Source organism: Helobdella robusta, assembly GCF_000326865.2.
Source record: "Helobdella robusta unplaced genomic scaffold HELROscaffold_2, whole genome shotgun sequence".
Lineage (NCBI taxonomy): Eukaryota > Metazoa > Annelida > Clitellata > Rhynchobdellida > Glossiphoniidae > Helobdella > Helobdella robusta.
Genome location: NW_008704083.1, coordinates 8,232,998 through 8,254,441, shown reverse-complemented (window position 1 = coordinate 8,254,441; position 21,444 = coordinate 8,232,998). Strand labels below are relative to the sequence as shown.

The window sequence follows — 21,444 nt, the reverse complement described above, 5'->3', positions numbered from 1 at the left end:
ATTCTTCTTATCTCGCACTCCTTGATTTATTTGAAACGAGGCAGGAAGGCTAGGTTTGAGATTTCCTGATTATAAATACATGATGCAGGCTGTAATTATCAAATTTATAAACACCCCTTTAACATGCTGTGCTCATAAACATAAACGTTTGAACGTTTGCACATTTTAAGACCAAATAATTGTTTCCTTCACTCTGAGTTATTTCACATTAATTCTTAGCAACTATTTTTTCAATAGTAAATATTTTTTATGTTAAATAACAAAAATAGCAGTTTTTGATTATTTTTTTAGCTATTTCAAAACCATGTGCATGAATCATAACTTTAAATATTTTTTTGTTCGTTAGTGCCTGAAACAAATGATAACATGACGATTCTTTTCCAGCGTTCATATACTGGATGTGTTTTTCCATGTTAAAAGCTACCGCAATACGTGAGAAAGTTTAACGGATAATAAACTTGAAAACAGCAACGATAATAATTGAAACTTTGATAAAAATTTTTTTAAAAAAGAGGAACAATGAAACGTGCGTTATAGAAGCCTTCAACCAACCATCCATTCGTTCATTCATCTATCATCCATCCATCCATCTATCATCCATCCGTCAATTTATTTATCCAACTGTTTATTTATCCTTCCATTCAATTCTATGCATCCATCATTCAGTTCAATTCTATCTATCCAGGCAGCCATCCATTGGTTTGTTATGCAAGATAACATATGAATGAATCATAGCAAAAAGTTATTTAATATTCTGTGGAAAGAATATTTCACAAATATTTAATGAAACTCTTTTAAAAAACTTGAATGATATTTGAGAAAAATAGCTAAATAAAATTATTTTGATGTTAATTATTACAATTAAAATATTAAAAGTGTAGAATGGAATATAAATCTGTTGAGATTATAAGGAGGAAAGTTGATAAAATGTGGGTTTCCTTCAATTTTTAAATGACACATGTGCTTAACGAATTAAGAGACTTCCAATACATATTACATGCATCATTAACATTATCTTTAACGTGCAGATAGGCTTGGTGTATACATAAATGAATAAATGAACGAGAAAATAAACGAGCTAAAGAACGACAGAATGAATGAATGAATAAACAAAAATATTAATGGAAGAATGAATGAACATGTCTTATTTCACTGTAGAGGCTGCTTAATATCAAACGGGGGCAAAGTTCACATCACATCACATTACAGTGAAATATTTTAATTCATTATTTTATAAAATAATGTGTAGACTTAAATAATGTTTTTATGCCGTGTAGTTATATGCTGGATGGGCAACACCCTATTGTGAAGGCGTTTATTTAAAAATGTGTTGTGTGAGCACGAAAATTTATTTTAAAAAAACTTGCTCACCACACATTTTAAAGTGAATTTTTAATTGAAAACACCATTTTATACTATAAGTTTTTTATTTTACTTTGTGTGAAATTAGCGTTAGATCCGTCTATTGAAAAAGAAAATTTAGTCGAGTTATCAAACAACAATTTCTTGTGTGTCTGTCTGTCTGTGTGTGTTTCTGTCTGTGTTTCGGTCTGTGTGTGTTTAATTGATTATATAAAAAAATTTCACTAAATTATATTATTATGCAAATAATTGTTGACACTTATCCGATGGCACAAAACAAGCCGTCAAACAGTTAAAATACAAATGCCTTGCATGTTCATTTACGTAAACATTCTATATATATATATATATATATATATATATATATATATATATATATATATATATATATATATAATTTCTTTCGAAATGATATGCATACATGCATGCTTATTTTGTCGAAATATAATTTGCTATATAGTATATAGTAATTGTAAAACCGTTTATTTTTATTGAAAAGTTTTTTGCATGTGTGTATATACTTTGTATATATATATATATATATATATATATATATATATATGCGTGTGTGTATGTGTGTGTGTGTGTTTGTGTCACATAATAATATAAGTGTGTTTTAATTATTTTTCATGTGTTATATAAATCAATATAGTTACATATACATTTGCACATGTGTTAATAGATACGTTATGTGTGTTGTTATGTTGTATACAAGTATAAGCATATAAGGTTTGCATGCCTGTATAGTGTGCATTTGCAACGTAGTCCTGTATACATATGCAAACAATAGACCTCTCTATGTCAATGTCGAAGGCTTTGTTTGATAGAAGCTTTGTGTTGTAGTGTGTTGTGTGAGGAGTTGCTTGGCTCTCATTCACATGTCAGTTGCGATATTTCGGATTAGCGTTTCTTAAATGAATGAGGTTTTTCATTAAGTGGACGCTGCTGTTCAAGTTAAAAGTCATTTAAACGTTTAAAGTCATGTTTATAAATAATTAATAATGCGGGTAATTGATTAAGTAGTATATGCATTGAATGTTGATGTTAGCGATTTGTGTGGTTGCACATCTTCTCCATGATTTATGGATTTAACGGTTCTTAAATGGTAACATATCAAACCATACGGACAGAGCTGATTTGCTCGTGGTTAATAAAATAACCATAAAGCATCCGTAAGTTTGTTAATAATTTAATAGTGTAATATTAATTTATTTACAAAAAAATGGAAAGCGTCGAATAAATAATTATAAATAATTCCTCCGTTTGTTAGATTCAGTTAACAGATCTATTAGATAGACAAACGTTGAAACAGTTTCATCATTAATTACCTTTTAGTTGCGTCGTTGGACTTGTTTGATTAATTAAATAATTTGGGGGAAAATACTTTCGTAACTCTCCTTATTATTGGTTTAACTAAAAATCGTGAACAATGGCAAACGGAGAAATCATTATGAGCACTGAGAACCTGGATTATAGAGGTACGAGTTGTGGACTGGGAGAGTTTACGAGTCCCTCATCTCTCCGAAACTCATTAAGGCGCCAAAAAGAACCTTTCTGGATTCAGAGTTAGTTTGCAATCACTGTTGAAGGTTTGACCATCTAATGGTGTCTTACCAGGAGATTGTCAAGTCTTGATGCCAGCGAAATATATTCTCTAGTTACTTACACACATACAAACTTGCGCATGTTGCTTAAAAAATCATGCAATTCATTAAAATTTTCAACAGTTGTCATCACCATTATTAGTTAAAAAGGACCTTGATAACATGACATAAATGTATATGTACATTACAATATATATATATATATATATATATATATATATATATATATATATATTTCATCTTTGTTTGATTCATCTTCTGTTCACATCAATCATCTGACAATGAAGTAACATGACACCTTCATTATATAGAAATCCATCAAATATTTGGTTGTTGGTTGAGAAAAAATATTAGTCAGCAGTTGTTTGTTTAACATGGACAGTGTAGTGTGTTTGTTTGCGCTTGATGTTGAATGAATGTGTTAGCTTTAACATGCGCTGTCTGTCTGCATTGTGTGTGACATGTTAGCAGAGTTTTCTCATGTTTGTTTTGTTGTGTGTGCGAAGGGAAGACTCTGAAACGTCAAATTCACATGGGTCTCAATGTTTTGTTTCAATATTTTTAATGTCTTTTAAGATTAGTGACTTGCTTGCTTCATCTTCACAAAAATATTTAGGCGCGGTACTTATTTTATGCTTGAATTTGTAAATTCACACACGCAGGCACGCACACACACGGGCACAGACACACATATTTATATATACATACATACACGCGCAGTACATACAGGTATGAACACAGTTTCACATACTTTCTGATTCAATCCATTCTAATTTTTCAGTGCATTATTTCAATTTGTAAAGTTTTTATGTACATGCTTGCATACTTTTAAAGATTCATTTGTTATTCACTAGTCTAACGTACTGTTATCAATATCATTGCATGCACACCTTTTATCATTCATATTATTATATAGACACATACATATGTTACGTATAATTATATTGATTCAATTTTCATACAACACTGACTCACACTCAATTTGAAGGCATACATTGTGTAAACTCTCCGATATATTTTTAAAATTTTCAGACATAAGATTTCAGTTGCAAGAACAACTGAAATGTTTGGACATTCGTCTGGAGAATCACGTAGCAATGCTGGTGGAGATTCAAGACTTCTACAAGAGAAGGGCGGAGGTTGAGCAGGATTACAGCAAGAATATGGACAAGCTGGTCAAACAAATTGTCTCCAGGCACAGAGCAGACAAGTAAAATCTCTCTCATCTTCGTCTTTTTATTTCTCTTTTTCTAATAATTTTCCGCTAATTAATGTTTAGAATGTTTGTTTAGGAAACGTTACATAGAATTGTTTTCTTAAGTTATGTAATTCGCCATCTGTCACTGTGGTCCAGGTCCAGTCAGGGAGGGCTTGCGTCAAATTGATTCTTCATTTGTTGACGCTTGTTACAGAGCATGTCAGTTATTTTAATGTTTAACGAAACAAAACGTGATAGGGGGATGAGTGTTTGTTCTGCCTGCTCAATACTGCATACTGGTTCATCTTCACCATACTTTTCATCGTTGTATGATGGAGAAGTTGAAATATGATTGTGTAAAATAAAAATGTTTTTTTGTTCGAGGTTTAATTGTTTATCGTTGAAATCATACCAATGAGTCTCAAATAGTCTAAAAATTATTGATTTTATAACATTTCTTTATAAGTTTAATGTTTAAACACGTCGATCAGCGGAGCCATTGATTTATGATGAGCAGAATGCCAATACAATAAATATTGATACAACATTGTTACTCTGCACCCTGTTCTGCGCATTGTTCGCTAGTAAGCTGCTACATTAAGCAGCACTATGTTGTTGTACAGCTAGTTTCTTTCTTTAAAAAATTATCTTGGTCGTTTATCACGGAACTCTTGAAAGGTTGAATGCCACTCTTAAAAATTTTTTTGTCGACAGCAGAAAGATAAATTAAAAGAACTGTTAAACAGAGGCAAGACACGCGCACACGCCCGCACGCAATCACACACAAACACGCACATACATACACGCATATAAAGCATATATATTTAGTATAAATGATGTTAATAACATGATGGTATGCCTTGTTGTCTGAAATTATACACAATTATGTAGAAACTTGCATTCATCTGTTTCAGTTCAATTCAGCTGGCTGGGGAAGTCATGTTGGTTGTGTCACAAGGTTGTTATCATATCGTGCCAGCATACCATGTTTAATTCATTCCTTCAAGAATGAAGCTATCTTATGTGTTATATATATATATATTTATATATAATATATATATATAATATTTAATATTGTGGCTGTAATATTGTATATATTTAATATTGTGTAATTATATATATTGTGGCTGTTTTGTTTGTTGTTTGGTATTTTTTGTATCTGGTCACAAATATTTAACGAAGAACACATGTTGTAGTTGCCATTCAACGTGTTTTCACGACTTGCTGTTTTTAAATGTTTCTATCTTGTTTACCGTTTATTATGGTGACATTTTTGTGAATGCTTTTTATCTAATAATTTTCTTTAATCTCTCCGATGATGAAACGAATGTGCACTACCTTTATGTGGCCTGGTTGGCGCTTTTAATTAGAAACATCACACAGTAAGTGATAGGTCAGTGGCTTACTTTCAACTCTATGATCATAAAATGTGATGTTCGTCTCGTCGTCATAATGTTAATTTGGTATGGTTTATAATTTTTAAGAAAAATTTCAACTTATAACTAATTTGTTTTGTTCATTGTCTTTCTTTATTTAATTTTTCTTCCAAAAAATGTTCAATAACCATTCAACATCAAATAATGTTTGAAAACTAACTTTTAGTGAAGACAAATCAAGAGTATTAGTATTAAGAAGATTTATGTATGCTTTCAGAATCAGCAGGCCATTCCTTGATCACTTAACATTGAAGGAATAATTCATTCAACACTTCTATTAGCTAACTCACTCCCACAGACCTATCCAATCAACATCTCAATAGAGCAATCAGTAGACTACGTAAATGAGTCAAATAAAATATGCTAATCAAAGGATATTCTATTCCCTCACCTTTTACTCTTTCATTCATTCGTTCGTTTGTTTATTCAGTTGATCATACATTATTCAACATTTTATCGATTAATCAGTTTATTTGTTCATACACTCATTCATTCATTCATTTATTCATTCATCATTCATTCATTCATTCATTCATTCCATTCGTTCATTCCATTCATTCATGAATTCCATCCAACCAATCAAACTCCTGTAGACGAGAGACATGGCCCGGCTACTCGACCTACTCCATATGGCAGACCCTGCTGAGCACCACGAAGAAACTCGGCAAGGACCACGGCGTCTTGAGTGAGTTGTACGCCAACCAGATGGTTTTCAGGGTCAGTGAGCTGGCAGAGGACACCCAGAGGATATATAAGAAGGTCAGATCGTCATCATAATCGTCGTTATCCTCATTCTTTTTCTTTTTTCTTCTTCTTATTATTATCATTATTATTATTGTTGTTATTATTATTATTATTAGTAGTAGTAGTAGCAGTAGTAGTAATAGTAGCAGTAATGCTAGTATTACTTAGTAGTAGTAATAGTAGTAGTAGTAATTAGTAGTAGCAATAGTACAATTTGTATCATTATTATTATATTTTTTAGTAATTTAGCTTTGAAATAAGACTGTTGAGTTGTAGCTGGTTAAGTTTAATTAATTAATTCATTCATTCATTTTCTCGAATATAAACGCTTTTAAATGTTTAAATATTAACCTGCAATGAATGTCATAACTTCAAATTTATCACTTGAATATGTTTCTTAAATGTTTTCAGTGTGGAAAGAATATTTTGAATGTTCAAAATAAGCAGCACACGCAAAGTTAAACATTTCATGTCGTTTATTTCATTATGCTAATCGCAAAGATCAAGAAGTTATTTTTTAATTAAGATGGTTTAGATATCTACGTATATATATATATCATGATATACACGTTTCCAAGTGTGTGTGTGTTTGTATGTGTTGCCTGTATGTGTGTGTGTGGTGTGTGTGTGTGTGTGTGTGTGTGGTGTGTGTAAATTAATTATTTCGTAGTTTTTATCCACTCTAAACCACCACTTGCGCTATCCTCATCACTTTGTCTGTTTATTCAAGATAACGCACCTATTTAGGGTTGTACTGAAAAATAAATTAAATAATTAGATTAATGGTATTCCTTGTTACGTAATTCTCTCCAATATAAAACAGATTTAAATGCTTAAATATTAAAAAAAGAAACACGATTTTAATAAAATGCATGATGAATTTTTTGTAATTTCACAAATGTCCCAATGGAAAAATTAAGGTCCCTTGAAACATGAATAATAAAAATATAAATATTTTATCAATCCATACATAGTTTAATCAATGCGATTCATCATCGTACTCTTACTAGCTTACATATATTTGCTTGTGAACGAGTGAGCCAAGTTACTCACATACATTACATCAGTTATTATTATTATTATCATTATTTATATTCTTCTTCTTCTTCTTATTATTATTATTAAAAATTAGAAAATACGGTATGTTATAGACAGACATCGTTGTATTCAATCGTCTCGTTATTCACCATCTGTTGTAATGCATCATTCATTCATTCATTCACTCACTCACTCACTCACTCACTCACTCACTCACTCACTCACTCACTCACTCACTCACTCACTCACTCTCTCACTCTCTCTCACACACACACACAACACGCGTGTCTGCCTATGTTTTTTTTGTATTATATTTAATTATATAGTGATAATATTATTTTAATGATGAAATTGCTAGTATATATGTAGTTAAATTATATTAGAAGTGTTATATAATATAAATGTATGAAAACAGTATTTTATATATATATATATGTATATGTATATACAATATTATATCATATTTTAATATAAGAGGACGTAATGCCCACGTCATTACTTATAAATTTTTAATGTATTGTATTGTTTTGTATTGTATTGTATTATTTTGTATTGTACTGTATTGTATTGTATTGTATTTTACAGTATTGTATTGTATTTTATTTTATTGTGTTGTATTGTATTGTATTTTGTTGTATTGTATTGTATTTTGTTGTATTGTATTGTATTTTGTTGTATTGTATTGAAGGTGATGACGACGATGATAATACTGATAGCCATTATATGACACAAATAGTAATAAAAATATTGATAATGATATTGATGTTGGATAATAACAACATGATGCAATTTTACGTATTTTGCTCTCGGAATGATAGCAACAGAATGGAAGAGTGATAACTGCAGATTATGTGTGCTGTGACAGAATTTAATCCGAGAAACTTCATTCTGCGTTTTGCCGATTGGGGAATAATTTTCCAAGTGATTTATAATGTGTTGTTAAACCGCCTAACATACGAGTGCTGTGATGTGATGGTGTTTTATGTTTAGGAGTTTTGATACGTCTGTGCATATTTTACGTTATCGATTATAATGATAACGGAGATGAAGATGATGTCTATCATCTTTGTTATCAGGCAGTTGAACAAAATTTTGAGTTGACAGAAAAAGTATTGTTCAAAAAATGAATTGAAATCATTTTTATTATTTTTTAAGTCCCTTAAGTTTGCAAAAAGAAAGAAATGCTTGATATCAAGGATCTTCTGAGTTGGTATCCAAACGTGATAGTGTAAAGTGATATAAGCAGTGCAAAAAAAATTTTTCTTCAGCTCTATTATATTCCATTCATTGAATTGTGTTTCTATTTATCCAACCAAATAATTTTGTTTGTCTAACTTTCTGATAACATTAAGTACTTTTCAATAACTATAAGCACACTTCTGTACAGCCAGTGTTTATTAGCTACAAATATGTCTCCAACATATAGAAGAAACGCTTGGTTATGCAAATATATCTCGCTTTATACGGTATATATTCTTATACTTTCATTTTGTGTCTACAGCATTTGACAATAATTTTGTATTTGGTTAATGGACTGCGTAATGATGTGATTATATGTGGAAGACAGACAACTGACGGTCCTTCATCTGTCTTCACTTTCTTCATTTGTTTGTTCGCACTACTTCTTGTCCTCGTCTGTGTTCATGTTCGGTTGTTGGTTTTTTATTTTTCATTGTTGTTCTGTAAGTTTTGATTTTGTAAGCAAGATAATCATTTGAATAAATTGCAACAGTGTCGGGAGATGGCCGTCCTTCATCATAACGAGCTACTGAAATCACTAACGGAGCTACAAAGTGTAAGATCTTGCGCTGATTAATAAAAATGAAGTTAATAATTTTTTTTATTGGAAGTATAAAGTTATAAAAATTTAACAAAAATTAAATGAGCAAAATGTTTGTAGTCCATGAAGACGTATCACATCTACCATGGTGAGAGTCAACACGCCGAGAACAAGTTTCGACAGATAGAGAACCAGAGAATAAAAACAGAAAATAGCCACTCAGGCAAAGTTGTTTTAACCAGACGGTTCAGAAATATTGAGAAACAATCTGAAAAGGTCGTCAAATCTGTTGCTCAGTTAATTTCAAATCCATCTAACGTTTGCATTTTTAATTTTTGGAATTATATTCACTTTTTCAAGCTTTTTTTAATTATATTAAAAAATGATATTTCAATTTTGTATTTTTTAAAAATTCAGAGGCAGTTGAAATATATGGAAAGTCGGTTGAGAGCAGTGAAGGCAAGAAACGAGTACCTACTCTGTCTGGAGGCAGCCAATGCATCCATGAACAAATACTTCTCAGATGATCTGCATGATCTCATCAACGTTTGTATCATTTTCTGTCTAGTTCAGTATCTATATATCTATCTATGTATGCGTGTGTGTGTGTGCGTGTGCGCACGCAAGTTTGTGATATTTATCACATATGGTGGCCAATTTTATAAATAAATAAATAATAATAAATAATAGATAAATGATTTTTTTGGCAGATCAGATTTGATCAGTCAAAACAGAAATAGCTCAATTTATTGTTAATGTTGTGATATTTATATTATTGCATGCCAAACAATAAAATAAATAATCAAATCAAACTACATCAAATAATATAATGGTTCTCAAGAAACGATAAATTTTGAAATGCTCTTTTAAGAAAAGTACAAAATTGAACCTCTGCAGACGATGGATTATGGTTACCACAGTACACTGAGTCGAGCTGTCATGTTGCACGTGTCCGCTGAGAACAACATGATCCAATCGAGGAATGGGTGCCTGGACCTCTTCAACAAGCGAGTCAGGGATCTGGTGCAGAAGTCGGACAAACAAACGTTTCTTGATCTCTTTACACAACCCTTCCTGCCCCCGAAGCCGTTCGAATTTCAAGCTCACAAAGGAGACGAGGTGGGTTTTTCATTGAAACTGTAAACAATTAAATGACTAACATCAATTAATTAATTAATTTATGAATTAATTAGTTGAATAGTTTTGTTAGTTGAATAGATTTTTAGCAAAGTTATATAATCTGCAATGAACAGATTTCAGTTTTAATTTTATGACTTATAGAACATTGGAAGTTTTATAATAATTATTGATGCGCATAATAAGAGGAGGAAAGTGAGTCCAGCTAAACATCAGCATCCGTCAATACAAGTGCATGTTGTCATGTACCGGCTCATAAACCTGCACTTTTGGATAGGCCATTGAACTTGATTTTGAATGGGTTTTGTGTGCGATAGTTTCTGTGCGTGCGTGTGTGTGTGTGTGTGTGTGTTTGTTAGTTTATGTGCGCGCGTGTGTGTTTTGTGTGTGATAGTTTCTGTGCGTGCGTGTGTGTTTGTTTGTTTGTTAGTTTATGTGCGTGTGTGCGCGCGCGTGTGTGTGACAATTACATTTGGTCACAAATTATTGATTACAATTTATTTTGATTGTTCAGTGGACTAACGTTATTTTTGTGGTTTCTAGTGAATAGTTTCTGAACCGCTTATTGATATAAGTCGATATTTCGCTTGCTGTATGATGCACATAGCACCTCACAATGTTGACTGAAAAAATACGACAACAGCATTGTTAACAGAACAACATTCTTAACACCAACAACGACACAAACAACGACAGATCAACCAGTTGTCCGGTCAGAAGTCCGTACAGGAAGATCTCGTTGAACGTCTTCGATCCATTGCTGAACGTCTTAATGCTCTCAAAGTTGAAAATGATGAGGCTAGGATGATTACTTTTTTTCATGTTTTTAATTGATTTATTAATTTGAATAAATAACTGCCAACATCACATGCCATAATGCATCACGTTAACTGGACGATAGATAAGAATTATATCTACAAAAATTATATCGATCCGTTCTTATGTTGTCGAGCAGATATGGAAAACGTTAGAAACGACGGACAACAGGTTCCTGGAGATGGTGACACACAAGGATTACGACGTGACCAGGTACTTCCAGGACGACTCGCCACAAACTCCATGCTCTCCACTTGAAAGAGACAAACTTCGGTCCGACCAGCTGGAAACTGAAGAGTATTATTTGAATGTTTGTTCCTATTTCATCAACTTACTGTTATCTTTTATATATTTATTTTTATTTATTATTCTGATTTCCGTTCTTATTTTTGCTGCTTTTTATATCTGTTGCTTTACTTTGTATTACACGAAACTTCTATCTATTTATAATGATGTCTATTGCTCCATTTTTCCACTGTCTTCGAAGTTCCAATTTTCATTATTTCAATAAATTATCACAAACGTGTGGACTGCAGAAATTCCACGACTACCAAACGACGAACAATTTGATAGCCCGCCTGCAAGCCAAGTACAACTGCATCGAGAAGGCACTTAGTGACAACAACTGCTCTGCCCTTGCGTCTATCGGGTAGGCTTGCTGCATTTTTGTTTTTCCAAATTTTTAACTTTTATTTTAAATTTAATTGCCAATTTTTTTAATTGTTTGCGAAGTTTTCGTTTTTTGAAAATGTAATTTATTGCTGTAGCCTCGCCTAATTATTCACCTCATTTCTATTATTTACCGAGAGTTTTATTTGCGTAGTTGCAATTTTAATTTGCTCATAATTTTCTGTTGTCCCTGATCATTTTTTCAAAAATTTCTAAATGACGCTTCAGGCTTTATATTGATATGAATTGATGTATCAATTGATGTATGGCTACACAACCCATACTTAGCTACCAGCATTAAGTTTTCATGTGCACATCAAGTTCAGTTCTAGTGTGTTTGTATATGTGTGTGTTTGTGTATGTTTGTTTATGTGTGTGTGAGAATCTGTAATTATGCTTTATTACTAGCTCGTGTGTGTTGTGTGTTGAATAGTATTCCCATGTGAACGATGCACATCGAACGGTGATGCTGATGATTCTTCCTGTTGCATTTGTTTTGTATGAATAAATATTTTAGTGACACGTCTATATGAATATTTTGTGGAAAGAATAGAAATATTTTTATGCGTCGTTTTGTCTATTCCGTTATATAATTTCAATATATAATTTACATTTATAAGTTTGGGAGTGGATTGTGTGATCGTACATTTGTGTGTGTTTGTGTGTGTGGTGTGTGCGTGTGTGTGTTTTATATGTGCGTGAGTGTGTGTGTTTGAGTGCATGTGTCTGAACTTGGACAAAATAAATTTCATATAGCAAAAGAATTTGCAGTGCTTTTTGTTTCGTTGAGGTACACCCGTTATTTTTTAACATTTACATTAATGCTGCTGATGTCTGTTTTTTTTCTATCGCTAATTTTATTCACGGTTGATTTTATTTTTTCTCAAAATTTAAAAAAAAATTTTTCTACAGAACTTATTTTTCTGATACGGTCTAAAATGTAATTAACTTTTATAAGTCTCAATGTGGAACGTTCTCCTCTATGATCCAACGAGATTTATTATCACCATTTCATAAAATTATTGAATTTTCTAATTTAATTTTCAAATCTTTTACTTTCTTTGCTGGCAATAAAAAAATTTATTTATTTATTTTTTCATTAAAAATGTTTCTCGAAACTTCTCAAGAGGTTTTTTAAATCTGATGTCACCCTCCAGGTTTGTTTATTCATGGCTACCTTCGTTATAGTTATTATTATTGTTGGTCATATTATTACTATCATCGTTAATGTGATTATTAATGCTATCAGCGTGGTTGTTATTGTTGTTAATGTTATTCATTATTATTGCCGTTTATATCTTCTTTCGTGGTTGGTTGTCGACAATTTTTTTCACTGCCATCACTGGTTAACAGTACAGTCTGAATGTAATTCATATTTTTTGATGTAATGTATTGCGATGTTATTTTATTTCATCGTTGTCTATGCTTTCATTCGCATGAATGTTTCTGTGAGAAGTTAAACAAAAAATTTTCATGTCTTTTTTGTTTTTCAGTTTCATTGGTAATTTTATCAATTTGTTCAAACAAAGTTTTTTTATTCAATGCTGGCTGATGTTTTTTTTCGATAAATTTAATTTAGTTTTTTCTTTTCCACACAACAGTTGCAAGATTGGTCTTAGTAAACTGGATTTGCGTTTGCATGCCTAGTATTACCTAGTCTAAAAATTCGAAGTTTTTAAAATTTTTCTTCAAATAAAATAACAAATAAATAACCAAACAAACATAGAAACATACAAGCAAACAAATAAATAAAATAGATACATGAATAAATATTATTCACTTGTTATGTAGATTGTCTGCAGTTCCACCAAAGCCAAAAAGACGGAAGGTGCTTGGCAAGGCACCTCTGGCAGGCCAGCCACAACTTTTTGGGGGTACTGTCGTTGAATATGTTGAGGTCAGTATCAGCTCTATTTTGGTTGTGATCTCTTTCTCTCCCTCCACCCTCTCTTTCTCTATCTTTATTTCTCTTGAGGTTTATCAGTTATTTTTATAACTCAACAACTTCAAGATAGATAAGACCGCGTTAAATTTAATGTCTGTAACGTCAATCTATAGCGTAGTTACTTACATGTTTAACGGTTGTTGCTATTGCTAATGATGCTAATGATGGTGAAGACAATTCAATTATGATGATTGCAGAGGAAGGATGATGGTGATTAAAATGATGATGATGATGATGATGATGAGGGTAAAAATTTACAGGCCAGTGGTGAAGAAATTCCTCTCATTGTGAGGAGTTGTGTCCGAATTATTAATCTTTACGGTCAGTCAGAAATATTTGTCATCTTTATTGCTTTTTAGGATGTTGATTAATTGTTTCTGTTGTTGTTGTTGTTGTTGTTGTTTATATTGTTGGTGGTGTTGTTATTTATGCACTTCATTTACTACGTAACCATCTTGCACATGCACCGCACAGGTATGCACCATCAAGGCGTGTTTCGAGTTTCAGGCTCTCAGATCGAGATCAATGAATTCAAGAATCAATTTGAAAGAGGTTGGCTTACGTTCTTAGAATGTTATTTGTTCATTTTTAAATGTTGTTTGTTGTTGTTTCTTGCAAAAAAAATATTTTTTTACAATTTGAAAAATAGTTTCTAGCTGGTGTTGTGTTCAGATAAATATTAGATGTAATTTTGTGTGTAATTAATTAACTGTGGTTGTTCATGTTGATCATTTCGTATTAATGCTTTCCTTTGCAGGTATTGATCCTCTTCCTGATAAAGTTGACGGTAAGGACATGAACTCTGTGGCAGGCGTTTTAAAGTTGTACTTTCGTGAACTCCGAGAACCGCTTTTTCCTTTTGCGATGTTCCAAGAACTCATCAACTTCATTTCTGTCAATTCTTTCAATAGTTCGTTTTTTGGTTGATTTGTCTTATTTCAATCAAATTTATTTTATGTACGTCTTAGATTTTTTTATTTGCATTTTTCAAAATATGACAACTAAATTTATAACAGCTGGTTTATTTTTTAAGTTTCATAGTATAAGTTATCAGTGTTAATTAAGTTACCCATTCTAATTTGTAGCGTACTCTACTTAAAAAGTTTTGCAACTTCATTTAAATAAAAACAACCTCAGATCCAGACGATCTGCCAGAAAGCATCTCGAGACTGAAGCATTTGCTGCTAACTTCACTCCCTCGTCCAGTCATCATACTTATGAGATATCTCTTCGCTTTCTTAAACCAGTCAGTTCTAGCATTTTTCTTTCAATATCTTAGTTGCTTTTACACCTAGTAACATATTACATTTTTTGTATTTCCACGATGTATGCAATTTAGCGTTTTTTCCAACTGATCGCCAGTTTGTCAGAATTCAGTGACGAGAACATGATGGACCCTTACAACCTGGCCATTTGTTTCGGACCCACTCTCATGCCCGTACCCCCTGAGTTGGACCAGGTCCTCTACCAAAGTCACGTGACTGAGTTAGTGAAGAACATCATCCTCTACCAGGACGAAGTTTTTCCTCGGCAGATGGACGAAGAGAATAAGGATAGTGGAGGGACGATCTACGAGAGGTGTGAAGTTCAAGTCGAAGGGTCGGTACATCGGTTGGAAGATTAACTTTGTTTGCTTTCACATTTTCACTGTTGTTTTCTGAGTAATTAGCAATAGTTTCTTTGTCGTACCAAATGCCTAAAGTGAAATAGTACGTTTTGTTATATTGAACGTTTAGAGTAGTACACAATGTTTTGTTGCATTATTTCATGCTTACTGTAAGTAGGCGAATGTTTTTTGCAGGAGGCCGACGATCGTATCAGAGGCGTTATCTGATGAGGAGGAAATCATCGAGGACATCATAAGCGAGGATGGTCAGTTGACTGCGTTCATTTCTTGAAATTTGATCTTTCAGTATGACGTGGGAGTTATGTATGAATGGATGTAAAAATAAAACCATTGGTAAGAAAATTAACTTTTGTAATGTTTCCCATCAACGAACTTGCAGAACTTGATGTGACGGAGGCGTTGGCTCTCTTCGATTTTCATGGTCGTACTGATCGTGAGCTCTCCTTCAAGAAAGGTGATACGCTTATTGTTTATGAGAAGGTCTCGCCTGATTGGTGGGAAGGGGCCGTGGGTGATAAAGAGGGTTTGTTACCCGACAAGTACATATCCGTTCAAACCAGGTTCAAACATGTTTCTTTCTTTCTTTTATTTAGTTTTTTTTAGTTTCACGCGTTTAAATTCAACATTAATTATTTTTTTAATAATTTTTTAATACCACCCCAGAAACAAATATGGAACATTTAAGAGCCAGGAGGAGGACAAGTTTAAATCAACTGAATCCCTGCCTCTCAAGTCCTACACGTTGTCCGTTATCAGGTCTGATGACCTTTCGCCCATGTCTGCCTCTCATCCTAATTTGGAATTGCGGCACCAAGTTAGCGCGGGAAACATCAACAATAACAACAATAATAACAACAGATCGCTCGGTTCCAATTCTACAAGTAGCTCAAACTCTTCTCAGCTGACAAACAGCAACGACGACGACATGTCCACACTTAAAATCCTCACAGCTTACAAACCGGAAGTTAAAGATGGCGGAAGTAATGACGGAAGTGGAGGCGGCCTAGTTAATCAACGAAAAAATAAACCGTTTGAAACTTTGAGAACCAAAATGAAATCACCTGATCCTCCAAAACTACCTGACCGCTCGTCTTCTGAGATCGGCAAGACGGTATCCTCCAACTTTCTTCCATCACCGCTGCATCAGCAACATATCACACAACTGCCACAACATCAACACCATCTTCCTCATCAACAGCATTCAACTAATAAAGATGACTGCCTACATCATCTTTCTACTGCAATGACTAAAACGCATTTAAAAATGAACGTGGAATCTAATACTGAAGACTTGGCAAACGACATAGACATGGCACTGGCGGAAGTGATGTCAGGTATCCATTCGTTGGGACTGCAAGTACAAGGATTGGATGATTTCAAGCGCACCCCTGATCTTGTCATTGATCTCCCGCAAAACAGCATGCTCCACCAAACTTCACCAAAAACACCGTCGACCATAGCAGCAACGTCAAGGGCCACGACAACAACCACCGCGAATGATGACTCATCAAATGTCCTCACAACTGCAGAAGTCTTTGCCAATGCAGATCAGTGTACAATCAAAAAAGGCCAGGGTATTGCCATTGTTTCTAAAACTCAACAAAATCAACACCAACAGCCACAAATACCTTCAGTTCAAAAAAACACAGATTCTGGTGTTCAGGTTAGGAGGCAACAATTCACCGACAAGAAGTATGCCACACTCGGACGAGCTGAAACTAAACATCTGTCAGCCCGACAAAATGATTTTGATGCTGGAGATAGAAATAGTTTTGGCAAATTGAAGACAGGAACGTCGGCAGTGTTAAGACAGCACTCCGTTGCATCTGCCGACAGTCATCAGATTCCAATCATTCCACCGACGCGGACCACCTCAAGACTTGCCACAGAAAACATTTTAGAAGCCAACAAAAACATGGGTTGTAGAAAGGCCGGTACAATCACACAGGGCACAGCCACCAAAATATCACAAGCCCTCTTGTCAAAATCCATTTTGAATCCCTTTGACATTCCTTTCTCGGACAGACGGGTATCCAGTCCTGACAATTCTTGCAACACAGCAGGCAACAACGTTGAGATATCCTCCAAGCAAACCACCATCACTACCAAATCAATAACATCGACAACGAAAGCAACCACACTTGGCACAGAGACAACTGCACCATCTTCAACGACGACCAATCTATCGCCCCTCCCCTCCCCCACCTCCTCGCGTTCCAACGATAATGCTACAGAGGCAAGCAACCTGCAGCAGAAAACTGACGTCGGCACTTGGAGTCAGGATATTTTGAATTCCAAAATGTCGGCGAAGGTTAAGCCACCGATAATGAAGAAGCCAGCCCGAGTGAGCGAACTATCGAGAAGGCTGACCATCGACTCGCAGACCACATCCCCGTTCAACAAATCTGCCGATAATAGTACATTAACTTCTAAAGAGTTATAAAGATTGCCAACAGATTTTTGAAACAACAATTATTTTATATTTTTTCATATAATGAAAGTTTAGATATCGTCTCGTATATTATTTTATTAAACATTTTATCTTGAATATACGTTGTAAATTATTAAATTGGTGACGAAACCAGGTGATGAACATTTGATTAGGTATCAATATTTTAATGGCATAACATCGGTTAGTGAAATACAGATGCGCCCATCTTCATCTCATGCCTCAGGCTAACATTATCTTATAAGAAATATAGTAACTAGTAGTTATTAAATTTCAATGGTACTTCTACGAACACAGTTAATAATTATTATTATATACATATGTGTGTGTGTTGTTGGTGTGCCGCTTGTGTTTGTATATTTTTTACTAGCTTTTTTCATTAAAAATCTTTTGATTGTGTTGATATTATTTTAACTGTTCACTCGTAGCGTAGTCAGTAGTGTCTTGTGCATCAGAGTTTTGTATTCGTAAATCTTTCGTTTAAATTCGTCACAGGTTTCGTTAAGGATGGTAGGGTTGAAAAATTTAATTTGAAAAATTGAACATTAACGAATAAGTTGTATGCGCTGGCAAAATCTTCTTATTAATTATAGCCATAAAATAATAAAATGCGTTTGATGCACTGAGTTCATCTGGAGAATTTTCATTTTCTACTGTAAAAACACGCTAATTTTCTTAAATGACACGAACGCACTATTCTAATCGTCTTTTCTGTTTGATCAGCATTCATTCGGTTGAGCAAGCGGTTCTTCGACAACACAGAAAAGCCTGAGCTTGTGAAATTTGCCGTTAAATTGTTTTTTCTATCGAGAATTTGTTGCATTTAATCATGTTGAGTCGAGTCTAGCTTGTTTATCATCGTTGTCGTCAAATACGTTATTGTGTTTTGTAAATCATTCCTTATAATTTATAAAATGTCAACTGTCTTATGATATTTAGTCATCATTTTTGTTTCGTCGCTCTACCGGCATTGGTTGCATGCAGCTCATACTGGACATCGACTCCATATCACCACTCACAGCTTTGTGTCGGGTTGGCGATCTTATCACGGCAATTAAATTCATAAATTATAAAGATAAAAACTCATATTCTCATCATGTGTTGAACCAATTTTATTTTTATAAAATCCTCTTCTAGCATTTTTTATTATTTCTCATTAAGAGGTAGAATTCTAGGTAGCGTTAATGTAAACCTTATCAGTATTAACCATTCAGTGGCACAGTTAAACGTAATTTTCCTTACATCATTGCATTATTATTTCAGTCACATTTTTATAACTCCACTATTGTTTCAGTTACATTTTTATAACTCCATGCAGCAAACTTACATTTCATATCCTGTTGATACCAAAGCACAACATTAAAGATATACATAGTTATTAATTTTTAAAAGCTTATATAAAATACAAAGTAATTATGGTTGAATTTTCTTTCTTGTTTTAGACCCATCCATATAATACATGAGAGGGTTACTAATTTTAAAGGGAGTTGTTAACATAAATTTGGCTGCACTACGAAATGGTGCAACTGCAGACGTTTTTTGAAGCATTTAAATGTTTTCTGTATGATTTTTTTAGCACGATAAGCTTTTTTAGTTAGATTTGATATAATCTGTTAAGTTTTTGCAATAAACAGTGCGTGCTGGTTTTCGATTTATCCATTCATGTGGAAGTTGTTGTCAGTAAGCACTGTCCTGTGATGCTCTTTGGGGTTGTTAATCTGTTGTGTGTGCTTATTATATATAATAATTATATGTGTGTGTGTGTGTGTGTTTATATATATATATATTTAGTTTTTCTTCCATGTAGTTATTTTTAAGATTCAATAACTTAATAGTTTGTTATTTTTATCGTTAACGGGTCACCATGACACCGTCACCATCGTTATCACATAAAGGAAGGATTTCGAACGATTTTGAAGCATTCAACAATTTATTTTTGAAATTTTAAAATCATTATTGAAATACTGTATTAAAAAAGTGGATTGAATGTTAGGCTTCAATTCATCAAACGATAAATATCAATTCACATTCAATAGCCCCGACTTGTTAGCAAGCTGGTGTACATAGAAGCATGCATGAAAATGCATTAACATTTATGAACAGTGTGAAAACGTGTGCACACATTTATAAAAGAAGATTTATGAATGGTTAAGTATTGCCAAATGTCCTTCACATAGAGTTTAGCATTGCTGTTTGATAAATCTTATCTTCTATGCGAATAGTTACATCTAAAGTAGAATCATCCTACATTTATTGAGTAACAAAAATGAAGGTTAGCATATTAGACCAAAACATATTTGTACAAAAAAGTTTTACAAAAGTCAGAAGATAAAATTAATTCTACTTTGTTCAAATGATGGTACGAAACAATTTGAAAGGATAAGAAATGTTGGAAAAAATTTAAAAAAATTAATTCATTCATTTGAGAAAAAATAGAAAAAGTCATTCATTTGAGAGAGAGAGAGAAAGTCAGGTGACACAAACATTTTTACAAATAAATATTTCAGGATCAGTTTTTCTGCTAAAATGTTTTCATTCGTAGTAACTGCCTACACAGAGGCATGGCGTACCCTAATTAAGAACCTTTGATAAATGATTGCTCGTGGCGCTGTATGATGCTCCAGTGAGTGCTGCATATGATCGATTTTATACTCGTACATACCTGCAAATTTTGTGAACACTTAATTGGAACCTGGAAAGAGGAAACTCGTAGCAATAACAACTCTCTCCATGCCTGACGTCAGTGAGAGCACGATGATGGAGTAACAGATTTGTCTGCTACGTTCATCTTTCTTTCAGGAGTTTCGCGAACTATTAATAAATTTGTTCAAAAACATTTCAGTTTTAAACTTCTTGACACCAACCTTGAGATATAGAACTTGTAGTTATTAAAAAAAACTTGCCGATATAGTTACACTCGTCCGCATGCATAACGGACAGATGGAATGATTTGCTCGTTTTCACAGATAACTCAGAAGCGAAGAAAAACATGTGACAAAAATATTTACCGTTACTAATATTATCATTCTTATTACTTATTTATACATAAAGATATATGTATTATAATATAACACATACGTAAATAATACGTACTGCAATAATGTTATATCGATTAAGTTAGACACGAAAATTTGTAAAAACATCGATTCACGAGTGTATAACAGTACACAACATGTAATGCAGACAAGCAGAGGACAATTAGTAATGTGATATATATATATATATATATATATATATATATATATATATATATATATATATACATATCTGTACAACTGTTACAATCTAGCATTCAGTGATCATGCCAAACATTTTGCACTTATTAGCTCGAGTTTGCAAATTTAACGCATTAAAAAATATGGGAACAATAATTATGTTAATCAAAGTCGTTCAATGAATTTTTTAGAATTTATTAACGCGACATCTGTTATGCAGAAAGATAAAAAATCTCAAAATTTATATTGCATATAAGTAAGTTTTAAATAGATAATATAATAAATGCAGTTGTTGTACGATTCCAGGTTCAATAATTATAATTATTATTCTTAACTGTAAAAATGTCTGAAATGTACGTAACATGTAACGTAACATGTGTGTAACACAGCATCGCATTTGAGAAATCAAGAAGATATATTCTCG

General features: G+C 33.0%; 1 protein-coding gene across 1 annotated transcript; it reads left to right on the top strand.

The window, feature by feature from the left end:
* Positions 1-2,791: 2,791 nt before the first annotated feature.
* HELRODRAFT_160724 (hypothetical protein) lies at positions 2,792-17,799 on the top strand (the record flags this gene model as incomplete). The annotated part of the gene is made up of 18 exons (XM_009017663.1): positions 2,792-2,927; positions 3,999-4,176; positions 6,194-6,359; positions 9,283-9,438; positions 9,580-9,708; positions 10,060-10,281; positions 10,996-11,121; positions 11,255-11,425; positions 11,652-11,764; positions 13,576-13,681; positions 13,990-14,050; positions 14,204-14,281; positions 14,487-14,639; positions 14,867-14,975; positions 15,092-15,328; positions 15,531-15,601; positions 15,736-15,916; positions 16,020-17,799. The coding sequence occupies 18 exons, from the start codon at positions 2,792-2,794 to the stop codon at positions 17,797-17,799; spliced, it is 4,173 nt and encodes a 1,390-aa protein (XP_009015911.1).
* Positions 17,800-21,444: the final 3,645 nt, after the last annotated feature.